The sequence below is a fragment of the Manis javanica genome, chromosome 1 (genome assembly GCF_040802235.1).
Source record: "Manis javanica isolate MJ-LG chromosome 1, MJ_LKY, whole genome shotgun sequence".
Classification (NCBI taxonomy): domain Eukaryota; kingdom Metazoa; phylum Chordata; class Mammalia; order Pholidota; family Manidae; genus Manis; species Manis javanica.
Genome location: NC_133156.1, coordinates 24,574,470 through 24,590,395, shown reverse-complemented (window position 1 = coordinate 24,590,395; position 15,926 = coordinate 24,574,470). Strand labels below are relative to the sequence as shown.

Here is a 15,926-nt window from a genome sequence, read left to right as displayed (position 1 = left end):
TGAACAACACAGTAGAACAGATGGACCTAATAGACATCTACAGAACTCTACATCCAACAGCAACAGGATACACATTCTTCTCAAGTACACATGGAACATCCTCCAGAATAGACCACATACTAGGCCACAAAAAGAGCCTCAGTAAATTTCAAAAGATTGAACTCCTACCAACCAACTTTTCAGACCACAAAGGCATAAAACTAGAAATAAACTATACAAAGAAAGCAAAAAGGCTCACAAACACATAGACACTTAGCAACACGCTCCTAAATAATCAATGGATCAATGACCAAATCAAAATGGAGACCAGGAATATATGGAAACAAACGACAACAACAGCACAAATCCCCAACTACTGTGGGATACAGCAAAAGCAGTCTTAAGAGGAAAGTACATAGCAATCCAGGCATATTTAAAGAAGGAAGAACAATCCCAAATGAATGGTCTAATGTCACAATTATCAAAATTGGAAAAAGAAGAACAAATGAGGCCTAAGGTCAGCAGAATGAGGGACATAATAAAGATCAGAGAAGAAATAAATAAAACTGAGAAGAATAAAACAATAGAAAAAATTAATGAAACCAAGAGCTGGTTCTTCGAGAAATAAACAAAATAGATAAGCCTCTAGCCAGACTTATTAAGAGGAAAAGAGAGTAACACAAATCAACAGAATCAGAAATGAGAAAGGAAACATCATGAAGGACCCCAGAGAAATACAAAGAATTATTAGAGAGTACTATGAAAACCTATATGCTAACAAGCTGGGAAACCTAGGAGAAATGGACAACTTCCTAGAAAAATACAACCTTCCAAGACTGACCCAGAAAGAAACAGAAAATCTAAACAGACCAATTACCAGCAACGAAATTGAAGCGGTAATCAAAAAACTACCAAAGAACAAAACCCCTGGGCCAGATGGATTTACCTCAGAATTTTATTATACATACAGGGAAGACATAATACCCAATCTCCTTAAAGTTTTCCAAAAAATAGAAAAGGAGGAAATACTCCCAAACTCATTCTATGAAGCCAACATCACTCTACAACCAAAACCAGGCAAAGACCCCACCAAAAAAGAAAACTACAGACCAATATCCCTGATGAATGTAGATGCATAAATACTCAACAAAATATTAGCAAATCGAATTCAACAGTATATCAAAAGGATCATACACCATGACCAAGTGGGATTCATCCCAGGGATGCAAGGATGGTACAACATTTGAAAATTCATCAACATCATCCACCACATCAGCCAAAAAAAGGCAAAACCACATGATCATCTCCATAGATGCTGAAAAAGCATTTGACAAAATTCAACATTCATTCATGATAAAAACTCTCAGCAAAATGGGAATAGAGGGCAAGTACCTCAACATAATAAAGGCCATTTATGATAAACCCACAGCCAACATTATACTGAACAGCGAGAAGCTGAAAGCTTTACCTCTGAGATCAGGAACCAGACAGGGATTCCCACTCTCCCCACTGTTATTTAACATAGTACTGGAGGTCCTAGCCATGGCAATCAGACAAAACAAAGAAATACAAGGAATCCATATTGGTAAAGAAGAAGTTAAACTGTCACTATTTGCACATGACATGATATTGTACATAAAAAACCCTAAAGACTCCACCCCAAAACTACTAGAACTGATATTGGAATACAGCAAAGTTTCAGGATACAAAATTAACACACAGAAATCTGTGGCTCTCCTATACACTAACAATGAACCAACAGAAAGAGAAATCAGGAAAACAACTCCATTCACAATTGCATCAAAAAGAATAAAATACCTAGGAATAAACCTAACCAAAGAGTGAAAGACTGATACTCTGAAAACTACAATTCACTCTTCAGAGAAATTAAAGGGGACACTAACAAATGGAAACCCATCCCATGCTCATGGCTAGGAAGAATTAATATTGTCAAAATAGCCATCTTGCCCAAAGCAATATACATATTTGATGCAATCCCTATCAAACTACCAGCAACATTCTTCAATGAACTGGAACAAATAAGTCAAAAATTGATATGGAAACACCAAAGACCCCGAATAGTCAAAGCAATATTGAAAATGAAGAATAAAGTAGGGGGGATCTCACTCCCCAACTTCAACCTCTACTATAAAGCCATAGTAATCAAGACAATTTGGTACTGGCACAAGAACAGAGCCACAGACCAGTGGAACAGATTAGAGACCCCAGAAATTAACCCAAACATATATGGTCAATTAATATTTGATAAAGGAGCCATGGAGATACAATGGCGAAATGACAGTCTCTTCAACAGATGGTGCTGGCAAAACTGGACAGCTACATGTAGGAGAATGAAACTGTACCATTGTCTAACCCCATACACAAAGGTAAACTCAAAATGGATCAAAGACCTGAATGTAAGTCATGAAACCATTAAACTCATTGAAAAATACATAGGCAAAAATCTCTTAGACATAAACATGAGTGACCTCTTCTTGAACATATCTCCCCGGGCAAGGAATACAACAGCAAAAATGAGCAAGTGGGACTACATTAAGCTGAAAAGCTTCTGTACAATGAAAGACACCATCAATAGAACAAAAAGGAACCCTACAGTATGGGAGAATATATTTGAAAATGACAGGTCCGATAAAGGCTTGACGTCCAGAATATACAACGAGCTCACCCACCTCAACAAACAAAAAACAAACAACCCACATAAAAAATGGGCAGAGGAACTGAACAGACAGTTCTCCAAAAAAAAATACAGATGGCCAACAGACACATGAAAAGATGCTCCACATCACTAATTATCAGAGAAATGCAAATTAAAACTACAATGAGATATCACCTCACACCAGTAAGGATGGCTGCTATCGAAAAGACAAACAACAAATGTTGGCGAGGCTGTGGAGAAAGGGGAACCCTCCTACACTGCCGGTGGGAATGTAAGTTAGTTCAACCATTGTGGAAAGCAGTATGGAGGTTCATTGAAATGCTCAAAATGGACTTACCATTTGAACCAGGAATTCCACTCCTGGGAATTTACTCTAAGAACTCAGCACTCCAGTTTGAAAAAGACAGATGGACCCCTATGTTTATCACAGCACTATTTACAATAGCCAAGAATTGGAAGCAACCTAAATGTCCATCGATAAATGAATGGATAAAGAAGATGTGGTACATATACACAATGGAATACTACTCAGCCATAAGAAGAGGAAAAATCCTACCATTTGCAGCAACATGGATGGAGCTGGAGGGTATTATGCTCAATGAAATAAGCCAAGCAGAGAAAGAGAAATGCCAAATGATTTCACTCATCTGTGGAGTATAAGAACAAAGGAAAATCTGAAGGAACAAAACAGCAGCGGAATCACAGAACCCAAGAATAGACTAACAAGTACCAAAGGGAAAGGGACTGGGGAGGATGGGTTGGTAGGGAGGGGTAGGGCGGGGAAGAAGAAGAAGGAGGGTATTAAGATTAGCGTGCATAGGGGGGGATAAAGGGGAGGGCTGTACAACACAGAGAAGACAAGTAGTGATTCTATAACATTTTGCTATGCTGATGGACAGTGACTGTAAAGGGGTTTATAGGAGGGACCTGTTATAGGGGAGAGCCTAGTAAACATAATATTCTTCATGTAAGTGTAGATTAATGATAACAAAAAAAAGAAAGAAAAGTGGGATTACTCCCTGATAGGATAAAATGAACTGTAAATCAATGATTAATGCATGCTTTAAATATCCTTAATTTTGACCACTTAAAGGGTATCAGATGATCGGCTATGGAGGTACATTTTTCTGATAATATTCCTTTCTCTTAAAAAAAAAAGAAGCTCTTCCTGTGTAGTGACCTCCAGTGAGTTCTACACAATGGTATAAAGGGCATATAAAAGTGTAGGCAAAGAGTCTGTATTTATACAGAGGATCAAAGCCTAATTTGGCTACCCAGAAAATGAACTAAGATACAATATGAAAAAGAACTTCCAACATCAGCACTCTCTGGAAGACTCATGCCACAAGATGATCATCAAAAAACCCCAACAAAGATCCATGTGTTGCTACAGCTGTAGATGCACTCATCCCACTGATTCCTGGACTTGCCATGGGAATGAAGAAGGAGATATTTAAGCTGGCCTGTGCATACAGTAAAACAACAAATTTGACTGGATCTATACTGTTGGAACTCAACCAACAATTAGGAGAAGTGCAAATTGTAGCACTCCAAAATGTTACAACTACAGACTATCTACTGTTAAAAGAACATATGGGATGTGAACAGTCCCCAGGAATGGGTTGTTTTAATTTGTCTGATTTCTCTCAGACTGTTCAAGTTCAGTTGGACAATATCCACCATATCATAGATAAGTTTTCACAAATGCCTAAAGTGCCTAACTGGTTTTCTTGGTTTCACTGGAGATGGCTGGTAATTATAGGTATGCTTTGGTTCTGTAACTATATTCCTATTATGTTAATGTGTGTGCATAATTTAATTAGTAGTTTAAAACCTATACATGCTGAAGTTACTCTACAAGAAGATATGTCAAAGAAATAATCAATCTTCCCATGTTTTCTTCTGTCTGCTACTTCTGTAGCTTTTCTTCTTCCTTCCTAATTACAACCCTTAAATAGAATTCATGCCTCATATCGAATTTACTGAGTATCATAATTCTTCCAAGTGGTAAAGATACCTCAAGACAAATGCTGGGCATAGAAGCCACAGGGCATAAATATGCAAAGAAGTAAAAAGCTAACCTTTTCAAACAATAAGGCTTCTCTCTCACTTACCAACTTTACATTTCCCTGTATGGCCCCAGAAGATGACTGGTTATCCAGAGACGGGTAAGATTCCTCAAGGGAGGAACAACCTAAGACAGGCACAGTCGCAGGGGGACCATCAGGTGAGAAATTGGGGATCAACAGAGGTGAGGCTCAGAACCTCACCCCCACTGTTCTGAGAGAAATCTTCTGCATCCATGGATGTTTTGTTGCTCTTGTCTAGCTTGGATTAACACATAGTCTACAGGCACACACCTGATTATCTACATTTGCTCTCTTACAACACTAAACTATGTTATCTACCTTTATCTTGCATCTATCTACCACTTCAGCATTTTATTAAAAATAATAATAATAATAATAAAGAGAGAAATGTGGTATCCACATATATATCACATATAAAAATCAAACAAATATTCATATTATAACTGATTGTTTATAGTTCATAATGCATGAGCAAAAGTGAAAGTTTCTGTGATGACTGCCCTTGTACTGTTCACTGTGTAACTTATTCACTATGTAAGAATTTGTTCTCCATGTAAGAACTCGTTCATTATGCTTCAGAAGATTGGAGACTGATGAAAATTAGGCTTGGGGTGGATTAATGATTGTGCATTGAGCATTGACTCCCCTATACAGAATTTTATTGTTGTTAACAACCATTTGATCAATAAATATGAGAGATGCCCTCTCAAAAAAAAAAGTACAGACTTCCAATTGTAAAATAAATAAGTAACCGGGATGTAATGTATAGCATAAGGAATAAAGTCAAAATAATGTAACAACTTTGTATGGTGAAAGCTGGTAGCTAGAATTATCATGTATATAAATGTTGAATCACTGTGTTGTACACCTGAAACTAATGTAATACTGTGTGTCAACTACCCTTCAATAAAAAATAATCATCTACAAAAAAAAAAAAAAAAAGAATGCAATAGCCCAGTTTGAGAAAGATCTATGCACCCCTATGTTTATCGCAGCAATATTTACAATATCCAAGATATGGAAGCAACCTAAGTGTCCATCAGTATGTGAATGGATAAAGAAAATATGGTACATATACACAGTGGACTATTATTCACCCACAAGGAGAAAACAAATCCTACCATTGACAACAACATGGATGGAGCTAGAGGGTATTATGCTCAGTGAAATAATCCAGGCAGAGAAAGACAAGTACCAAATGATTTCACTCATCTGTGGAGTATAAGAACAAAGAAATAACTGAATGAACAAAACATCAGGAGAATCACAGAACCCAAGCATGAACTAACAGTTATGAAAGGGAAAGAGACTGGGGAGGATAGGTGGGAAGGGAGGGTTTAAGTGGTGGGGGCATAAAGGGGGCATTATGATTAGCATGTATAATAGGGGGGCCATGTGGAGGGCTGTGCCACACAGAGAAGACAAGCAGTGAATCTACAGTATGTTACTACACTGATGGACAGTGACTGTAATTGGGTTTGTGGGGGGGACTTGGTGATGGGGTTAGTCTAGTAAACATAATGCTCCTCGTGTAATTATAGATTGATGCAAAAAAATTATTGTACAGCATCTCCAGTGTTATACAATTGGAATGAAGCACTCTCTATAATTAATTTTGTCAGTTATTTTAATTCAACAAATTGGAATGTAAACATCTGCAATTTATTCTTCAATAAATTAGGATTAAGAAAGTCTAGTGGTACATGGCTTAGGATAACATCTAGAACATAAGTAGCTGAATCATGTCTGACAAAGCTGGGAAATACATCTCATAACTGGTAAGAAGGCAAAGGGTCATATATGGATAAAGGGATAATTGGATTAAATTAAAGGAACTCAGATCTCATAAACTCATTTTTTCCAATAAGCTAGATTTTATTACACATATAAATGAAATATATTGGGAAAAGAGAGAAGAGCTCTAAAGTTGCATATTACATTGATGTTATTCAAAAGAACAATATAGAGAATAACAGCTGAACATAGATGCAGGGGAACTAAGCAGAGATCAGAACAACTGCCCACAAAGCAATACCATGCAGTTACAAAGGAATTATAGGAAATCATTTGATTTTTAGGAAAGTTTGTTATTCAGCGTTAACTAACTGATACAATAATGAAAGTGATCAAAGCTGAGGGCAACTATAGTAATCTTCTCAGTTCAGGCATACATCATGGTATTTGTAGACAGTATTCATCATTACTCTGTTATTGAAGTTTATTTCAGAAAGTTGAATGACAAAGTAACTACATAGAAGTTTCCTACTGGTAGTGAGGAGATGTTGAAAGGATATGCATGCTTGTACAATATTTGTGTATTCACATGAGTGAACAGAAATTCAATCTCTCCAATGAGTCATCCTTTCAGACAGAATGATGGAAAGTATTGTTTTTGTTTATTCATTGCTAATTTAGTGACTACAGACAAATTTTAAAAAGAGGAAAAGAGGAGACATTTCATTTATAGCATGGAAAGAGTCATTTGTGAAGGAAGCACCAAAAGTTTTAAATATAAAGCAGATTAAAAAAAAACAGAAAACCATAACATGCCAACCAATCCTTCACCTAAATGAGGAAACACCTTTATTCATGGACATCAAATGCTAATATTTTAATAAGGAGGTATATGACACACAAAATATTTTTCTTAGTAATACAAAGCATAAAGTATTTCTTAGTCATATCTAGTTCCCTCACAGATTCAAATGCCATATTAAGTCAATCTTTGAGTTCTGTGTCTCTTGGGGACATGTGTTGTATAATTATTTTGCCAATCACTATGGTAATAATGTGGACACAGCTGAATAAGAATACAAAACCTAATGAAGAATAAAATCCAATGACCCATTAAAAATCACACTACTATATTAAAGTCTACATTGTCAGAACAGTTAAGGTTGGTGTATACAAAAGATGACAGACATAAAAATGAAAAACCATGGACTCTGATATTCCTATTATAAAATTGTATAAATTTTCTTGGTTGTCAAGGTTATTTTTTTCTATTTTTATATGAGTAATGCAACTCATGAGAGAGAGCTTATTTTAGAAGAAATATATCAACTGAAAATAAATTATTCATAGAAAATCCGCCTTGCCTCACACACAAAAAAATGGGAATTTCCAAGTCTTCCTGATCCAAGATTGTGGAAAATATTGGGAAAGTAGGAAAATGGACAAAGATAAAATTATTTATATATCAGACAAAGCAGAACATTATATAAATTGAAGAACTTAAGTTGCCTAAACAAGTTGAAGTTAAATAAATGGTAAATCCAAAGAAATTCTATTCTGCAATCTGATTGAAGAAAAGCAGTTTCTTCTCACAGGTTTTGAGCTCTGCAGTCATGGTCACTTCTTCACCCTTGGACAATCAATCCTTTTATTGTTTCCACCCCAATGAATCTTTTCAGAGCCCCCTTAATGTCTTTGTTCCTCAGACTGTAGATGAAGGGTTTCAGCATGGGTGTGACCACGGTGTACATCACAGGCTGCTGCACTTGAGTGTGAGCTGGGGATAGCAGCAGAGCTGAGGTACACACTTATGCTTGTACAATAAAATAAGGAGACAGCTAAGAGGTGAGAGGCACATGTGGAAAATGCTTTAAACTTCCCCTGAGCTGATGACATTCCACATATGGAGGAAACTATCTTACAGTATGAGTAAAAGATTCCAGCCAGGGTACCACCACCCAGCAGCCTAGTTCCAAAATATATCAACAAGTTACTAAGAAAGGTATCATAACAGGAGATTTTGACCATCTGATTGAGTTCACAGAAAAAGTGGGGGATTTCCACTCTGTTGAAGGACAGTCTCAAGATCACTAAGCTGTGTAACAAGGAGTACAGTATATTTGTGATCCAAGACACCAGGACGAGGATACCACAAAGCTGGGGGTTTATGATGACCATGTAGTGCAGAGGGTGACAAATAGCCACATACCGGTCATAGGCCATCATGGTTAGGAGAAAGATGTCCAGTCCTGCAAAGAGTATGAAAAAGTACATCTGGCTGATGCATCCTGCATAGGTAATGACACTGCTCTGGGTCTGGATGCTGAGCAGCATCTTGGGGATGGTGGTGGAGGTGAAGCAGATGTCCACAAAGGACAGGTTGGAGAGGAAGAAGTACATGGGTGTGTGCAGGTGGGAGTCTGAGCTGACAGCCAGGATGAGGAGCAGGTTCCCAAACACAGTGATCAGGTACATGGAGAGGAAAACCCCAAGTAGGAGGGGCTGCCATTACAGTTCCTCTGAAAATCCCAGGATGAGGAATTCTGAAATTTTTGTATCATTGCCTCGTTCCATGCAGCCAAGGTGACTACCAGGAAAGTTAAATAACATGACTTGTTTTTACACAGATAGGCATTACTCACATAGTTTAAATGCTACAATTGGTTTTGCTGCCAAGAAATTAAGTTTAATATTTTGTGTATAGATAAGTTCTCCTGGAGGCGATACCCAATTTCATCTCTGATTATTAATTTTTGTCCCATTTGAAGCATTTTCCTCAAGATGTCATGAAGCCTACAGTTTCAAGGAGAAATTCTTTCATGCTTTCAGGTATATATATTGAGTGCTGACCATGTTCCAAGAACACAAAGGCACTGAGTACAGGGTACCAACAAAACATGTCCCTAAAATACAGTGATGATGAAAGACAATATGCAAATAAAAATATTATATAAACTGTCATATGACAACATGTCTTTCCCACCCATAACCACCCTGATTACACTCAAGCTGGTCATCTCAGATTACCTTTCCCTTAAAGAATGTAGAAATGGTGAAAAGAAGTTGCAGTTGGTAAGCCTCCCATGGATCAATAAACATTTTGCTGTGGCCATTTTGTGCCCTGTGTATTTCATTTATTTAAAGTAAAAAAAAATCATTGATGAGAGAGAGAAAGAGATAGAAATAAAGTGGAAATTAGGAGAAAAAGATCTAATCAGCTTAGAAGGTCCTTGAGAGATAGAAAAGTTTCCCTGGTTTGGCAAAATTCCAACTGCTGTAATAACCCTTGATACCCTTAAAATATAATTTAAAAATACCTTTATTCCAAAGGCAGATAGAGTGAAATCATTAAGGTAAAGCACTTTATAGATTAAATATTCCAAAAGAAAAATGAGTAAAGGGAATAAACTAACAATTCACAAAAGGAAATAGATCTTCAATGATTATATTTCATTATTTTTAATTGGAAATATTTGTCGCTTTATCATATTTGAAAGTCATTATCAAGATTTGGTTTCCTCTCTAGAATGAGACAGCAAAGGCAGGCTTACAAATCATTTTGTGTCTTTCATATATTCTGGTTTCTCTACAAGAGTCTCAAGTGGTATAAATACCAAGGGGGTTAAAAATACTTTGGGTCATTGTAAAGGTTTGTTGGTGCATGAAAAGAATACCTGCAATGACATGGTTATTTTTATGCCCATGTAATTTTTGAAACAATTTTGTTAAAATAGAGGAATTTGTAATTTATTTTTAAATATTTAAGTCATAATTTTTTAAGGAGGTGTGATCTTTATTTTCTTTAATTTTTAATTGAAACTTAGTTGATGTACAATATTATGTACAGATTATGATGTTCAGATGTACCGCATAGTAATATGACCATTATACACATTACTAAATGCTCACCACAATAAGTTTAGATATCATCTCTTGCCATAGTCATTGCATTAGTGACTCTGTTTCCTCTGCTGTACTTCCATCTCTGTGACTTACTTACAGCTGTAAGTTTGTACCTCTTTATTCTTTTCATCCATTTTTCACATCCTCCCAACTTCCCCTGTGGCAACCACCAGTCCATTTTCTGTATTTATCAGTCTATTTAATTTATTCACTTGTTTTTGTTTTAAACTCCACATATAAGTGAAATCATACAGTATTTTTCTTTTTCTTTCTCTATCACTTAGCATAATACCCTCTGGTAAAGAATTCCTTCCCAATAATGGCCAAAGAGGATGCAACTTTTAGAAATACATTTAATCATGAAATGCCAGTAGAAACAATAGGCAGAAACAGAGATTAAATAAAAAGTTGGAACTATGTATAAAGGGTGATTTATTACAACTCAGCATTCAGGAGAAACAGTCACTACCCATTTTACTAAAGCAAGGATTTGCAATTGGAGTATTAAAGTGACCATTCATTCCTTTAGTAGCAGAAATAAAAAATAAAACAAACATTAGATAAATACTGTATGACTGAGTGATAGACTTGACCACACAAAATTTATGAAGTCTCATGCAATCCCACAAATGTATATATATATATACATAGAAGAAATTAATGCTAAACTGTTATTTTCCAAAGTAAAAAAAACAATTAATTCTTTTAAAAAATGTGATCAGAGAGACAAAGGAATAAAAACACCTTAATCCAAGCAAAGTTCCTCATAGACAACTTTGACAGAGAAAGTCAATAAAAAATGAATTTGTACTTATGTGCATATGTATAATACTTATAAATATATAGGCATATATACATAGGTGTATAAGCATATATATAAATGATTATATATGTATATGCATATATATGTATACACACCCATATATATAGCCACACAGGTAGTGAAATAATTGGAAGGCTTATTAGCATTCCCCTTTGCACATATTAACTCCTTTTTTAATGTGCAGCCCAACGTAGAGTATGGAAGTGTACTGTGACATGTCTGTCCCACTCCTGCTGATGCAAGGATGTAATTGCCAGCATTCTTAGGTCTGTATATTTCCCATCAATATAGAAGCTGTCAAATATGCCCCATCTTAAAAATAAAAATAAATGCACTCACTTCACCATATATCATTCCAAAGAGAATTCCCTATTTCTTCTGGTTAAAGAATAAGAATTTAGAGGTATGTCATACTTTCACTGGAAGAGCATTATGCCTCTCGTTATTGGATTTCCATTAACACCATTTAATTAGCAAGTCTGACCTTGTATTAATGGTAACAAAATTTTCTTCCCTATTTAGCATCATAAATAAATATACAGACATATGAATCAAGTCAGCAAACAACCATAGTGATATCTGGTATCTGAGTTAGGCAGGATTGGCTCTAATGTGACCTCAAATAAAAGTTCTCAGCTCCATTCGCTCTGACCCTTTTCCTGTAGTATCTGCTGGATTCTCAGACTCACCTGGATAAGAACTCTTGAGTGGAAGGTGTCTGCGAGGAAGTCCACATTCCTGGATGGTTGGTTATGGAGACTGGAGCTCAGTCCCCAATAGAAAGCCAGCAGGAGTAAGCATTGGCCCTCAAACCAGACTTAGGCATCCAAGGAAATAAACACAAGCTGTTGAATTCAGGGTTGCGCATGCTGAGGGACTGCAGCAGGGGAGATGTTTGTAGCTGATTATATCTCCTCATTACATGGTTTTCTGTTGTCACTCCCAACTTAAGTGCATGATTCCCTTGTGGGTCATGGATCTGGACAGAAAAGAAAGTTTTCCTGCTGTTCCACAGAGACCACATTGTAATCCACCAGAATTCAACTTTTCTTACTCCTTCTCCATGAACTCTTCTGCCTCCAGGGCTCATATCCTCCAGTACCTTATTTCCAAGCCTGAGTTAGGGTTTTCTCAAAGTCAAAGACTGAGGATTCCATCTGGACTAGGTCCTTTGGATCTTCTGAGCCCTGACAATGGTGGGCACACAGCCCCTGACAGGTCCAGGGAATTATTATTCCCCTCTTCAAAAGAGGGACACTTTGTTAGCTTAATATAAAACATGGAGCACTACCCTCCTTGGTTTCCTGACACTTTTGCCAAAAAAATTAGGAGTTTCATAGTTCTATTACAAGTTAAGAGCTGTCTTTCAGTCCGTCATAATGAAATGTTAATGGTTCTAATGGTAATATTTAGATCTTTCTATGTACTATAGCCTATCTTAGCACATCATAGGGATGGACTGATTTAACCTTTAGAAAATTCCCATGCATGAGGTGTTATGAGTATGTACCCCATTCTATATACAGGAACAGGGCTCAGAGGGATTTCATTTTGTGTTCACTTTTACACCCAGTAACAGGTAGAGACACTATTGGAATCTGTCCGAATGTTTCCAGTTCTTGAAGTCTGGGACAGTGGTTCTCAAGCACACATGATTTTTCCCACTGAGGATATTTGGCCATGGCTGCAGGGATGCTGCGTTTCTCCTGAAATTTGACAATAGCATTCCTGATTACTGTGTCATTAAAGTTTATTTCATGTAATTGTATTCATAAGTGACTCCCTGAGGTTCTCTTGTAGGTAATTAGGTGTTGTCAGAAGGAAGGATGTGCACTTTGTGCCAAAGTTGTGAATTCCATGCCTGGACAGGAATTCAGGCTTTCTAGGGAGTCATCTATTTTTCATGAATAAAGGTCTATCTATATCCATCTCAAGGACATATATAATAGGTGACACTGAATTGTTCATCCACTGGCTCTTCTGGGTTATGTTAAAGTGTGGAATAAGAAGAGGTATTTCACTTAGAGCAATGGAAGGAGTCATATTTGTCAGGAGAATTATACATTTTCAAGAAAAAGCATGAAGATAATGAGACAAAAGCGTGATTATGCCAAACAATCCTTCACACCAATTACAAAGCCCCTCACACACAGAAAACAACCTTACAAACATCGATGTATAGATGTCCACAACAGTTTTGCATAGTAATAAATGTGTGACTAAAATTTTACTTACTCATAATTAAGGTAATCTCTGACCCTAATCATGTTGTACTAACCATAGAATGTCAGACTCTTACTGAAATGTGTGTTTCCATGTAGACAACAATTGGAGACATGTATTTGATTATCAGATCTGCCAGTGACTAAGGTGGGCTGTGGACACCAAGTTGAATAAGAGAATAGAGTTGTAGTGAGGGGAATAAAATCCAATAACCTATCATAAAACACACTATATATTAAAGTGTATATATTTAGAAAGAGCATTTAAGGTAGTGACATATAATGGATTCAAAAGTCATACACTGCATCTCATATTTTTCTCTGCCATGAAATTATATAAAATGATTGCAAAGTATAGACATAGGAGTGGTACAACTCAAGAGTATTCTTTTAATAAAATAGAAAAAATTAGTATGACACATTTCACCCCAGAAGAAACTATTCTCAAAATTACTCCACTTTCATGAGATAAATGGGAATATTCTAATATTTTATAAGTTGGAAACAAATTTGAGAAAATAGGAAAATGACAAATGAAAGGTATTCTATTATCAGAGACAGCAGACAGGGTAATACAATAGGTTACTTAAATAGTACATAAAAGTTGAAATCAAAGAAACTGAAATTCCAGGAAATAAATATGAGGAGCAATTTACTTCACAATTTGATAAAACAATCATAATTTCTGGCTCTCAGAGTTGAGTCCTGCTATCAGATGCATTTCTTCAGTCCAAGAACAATTAGCCCTTTTATAGTTTCCTTCCCAAAGAGTCTTTTCAAAGTCCTCTTTATGTCCTTGTTTCTCAGACTGTAGATGAAGGGGTTCAGCATGGGTGTGACCACAGTGTACATCAATGAGGCTGTTGCACTTGAGTGTGAGCTCTGGGTAGCAGCAGAGCTAAGGGACACACCTAGGCTTGTACAATAAAATAAGGAAACAACAGAAAGTTGAGATGCACAGGTGGAAAATGCCTTATACTTCCCCTGAGCTGATGAGGTTCCACAGATGGAGGAAATTATCTTAGAGTAAGAGTAAAGAATCCCACCAAGAGGACAACCACCAAAGAGCCCAGCTCCAAGGTACATTACTGTGTAATTAAGGAAGGTGTCAGAACAGGCAAGCTGGACCACCTGTTTGATTTCACAAAAGAAGTGGGGGATTTCCAAGTCAGTACAAAAGGACAGTCTCAACACCATTAAGCATTGTAACAAGGAATGCAGGACACCCATGATCCAGGACACCAGGACCAGCAGGCCACACTGCTGTTGGTTCATGTTGACTGTGCAGTGCAGGGAGTGACAGATGGCCAAAAAACAGTCATAGGCCATCACAGTGAGGATGTGGTTGTCCAGTACTGCAAAGAGGAGGAAAAAATGCATTTGGCTGATGCAGCCTGCATATGTTATAACTTTGCTCTGCGTCTGGATGCTCAGCAGCATCTTGGGGATGGTGGTGGAGGTGAAGCACATGTCCACAAAGGACAGGTTGGAGAGGAAGAAGTACATGAGTGTGTGCAGGTGGGAGTCTGAGCTGACAGCCAGGATGAGGAGCAGGTTCCCAAACACAGTGATCAGGTACATGGCGAGGAAAAACCCAAATAGGAGGGGCTGCAGTTCTGGTTCACTTGAAAATCCCAGAAGAAGAAACTGAAAATTCTGTAAGGTTCCTTTGGTCCATGTGTGGGAGGTGCCTACCAAGATACAGAAATATAAATGACAAATTTTCACACAATGAAGCATTAATAATGTAGCATAAATACTAACATTTATATTTTAGAGTCAAGAAAATAAATCCAATGTATGTTGAGGTCTGGTCCTATTGAGAACATCTCTGGTGCCATTTCTCAGTGGGATTTCCTTTCCTACTTTTGGCTTGTTGCTCAAGCAGAATGTATGCTACTGTTTCATTGGGAACAGTTTTTATTGATTTGATAAGTACATATTGAATGTAGATCATGTTCCACGATCTGTCTTGGCAATGAGTATGGAGAGCTGAACACAAAACTCCCTATAATCCAATAATAGAGAAAGAAAAAAGCAAATAAAAATAATCGAATAGAGGAGGTGGAGCCAAGATGGTGGCATGAGTAGGACAGTGGGAATCTCCTCCCAAAAACATATATATTCTGGAAAATACAACACATACAAATAATCCTAAAAGAAAGACCAGAAGACACAGGACAATAGCCAGACTACATCCAGACCTGCGAGAACCCAGAGCCTCACGAAGGGGGTAAGATACAAGCCCTGGCCCGGTGGGACCTGAGCACCTCTCACCCCAGCTCCCGGTGGGATGAGAGGAGTCAGAGCAGGGAGGGAGAGGGAGCCCAGGACTGCTAAACACCCAGCCCTAGCCATCCGCACCAGAGCGCAGACACAGTGCATACGTGAAGTGCTGGAAACTAGGGAAACAGCACAGCAAGACCTTTGAGTAGGTCCTGAAGCTAGCACCCCTGTGACAAAGAAAAGCAAGTGCTTTTTGAAAGTCTTAAAGGAAC

The 15,926-nt window shown here is 37.3% G+C and overlaps 2 protein-coding genes across 2 annotated transcripts; both read right to left on the bottom strand.

Moving 5' to 3' along the window:
* Positions 1–8,166: 8,166 nt before the first annotated feature.
* Positions 8,167–8,955, bottom strand: LOC140846486 (olfactory receptor-like protein OLF4). The gene has a single exon (XM_073223129.1). The coding sequence runs from the start codon at positions 8,953–8,955 to the stop codon at positions 8,167–8,169; it is 789 nt and encodes a 262-aa protein (XP_073079230.1).
* Positions 8,956–14,139: 5,184 nt separating this feature from the next.
* LOC140843220 (olfactory receptor 7A10-like) lies at positions 14,140–15,133 on the bottom strand. Its single transcript, XM_073212254.1, has one exon. It carries the CDS (start codon positions 15,007–15,009, stop codon positions 14,140–14,142), a length of 870 nt encoding a protein of 289 aa, XP_073068355.1. The 5' UTR covers positions 15,010–15,133.
* Positions 15,134–15,926: the final 793 nt, after the last annotated feature.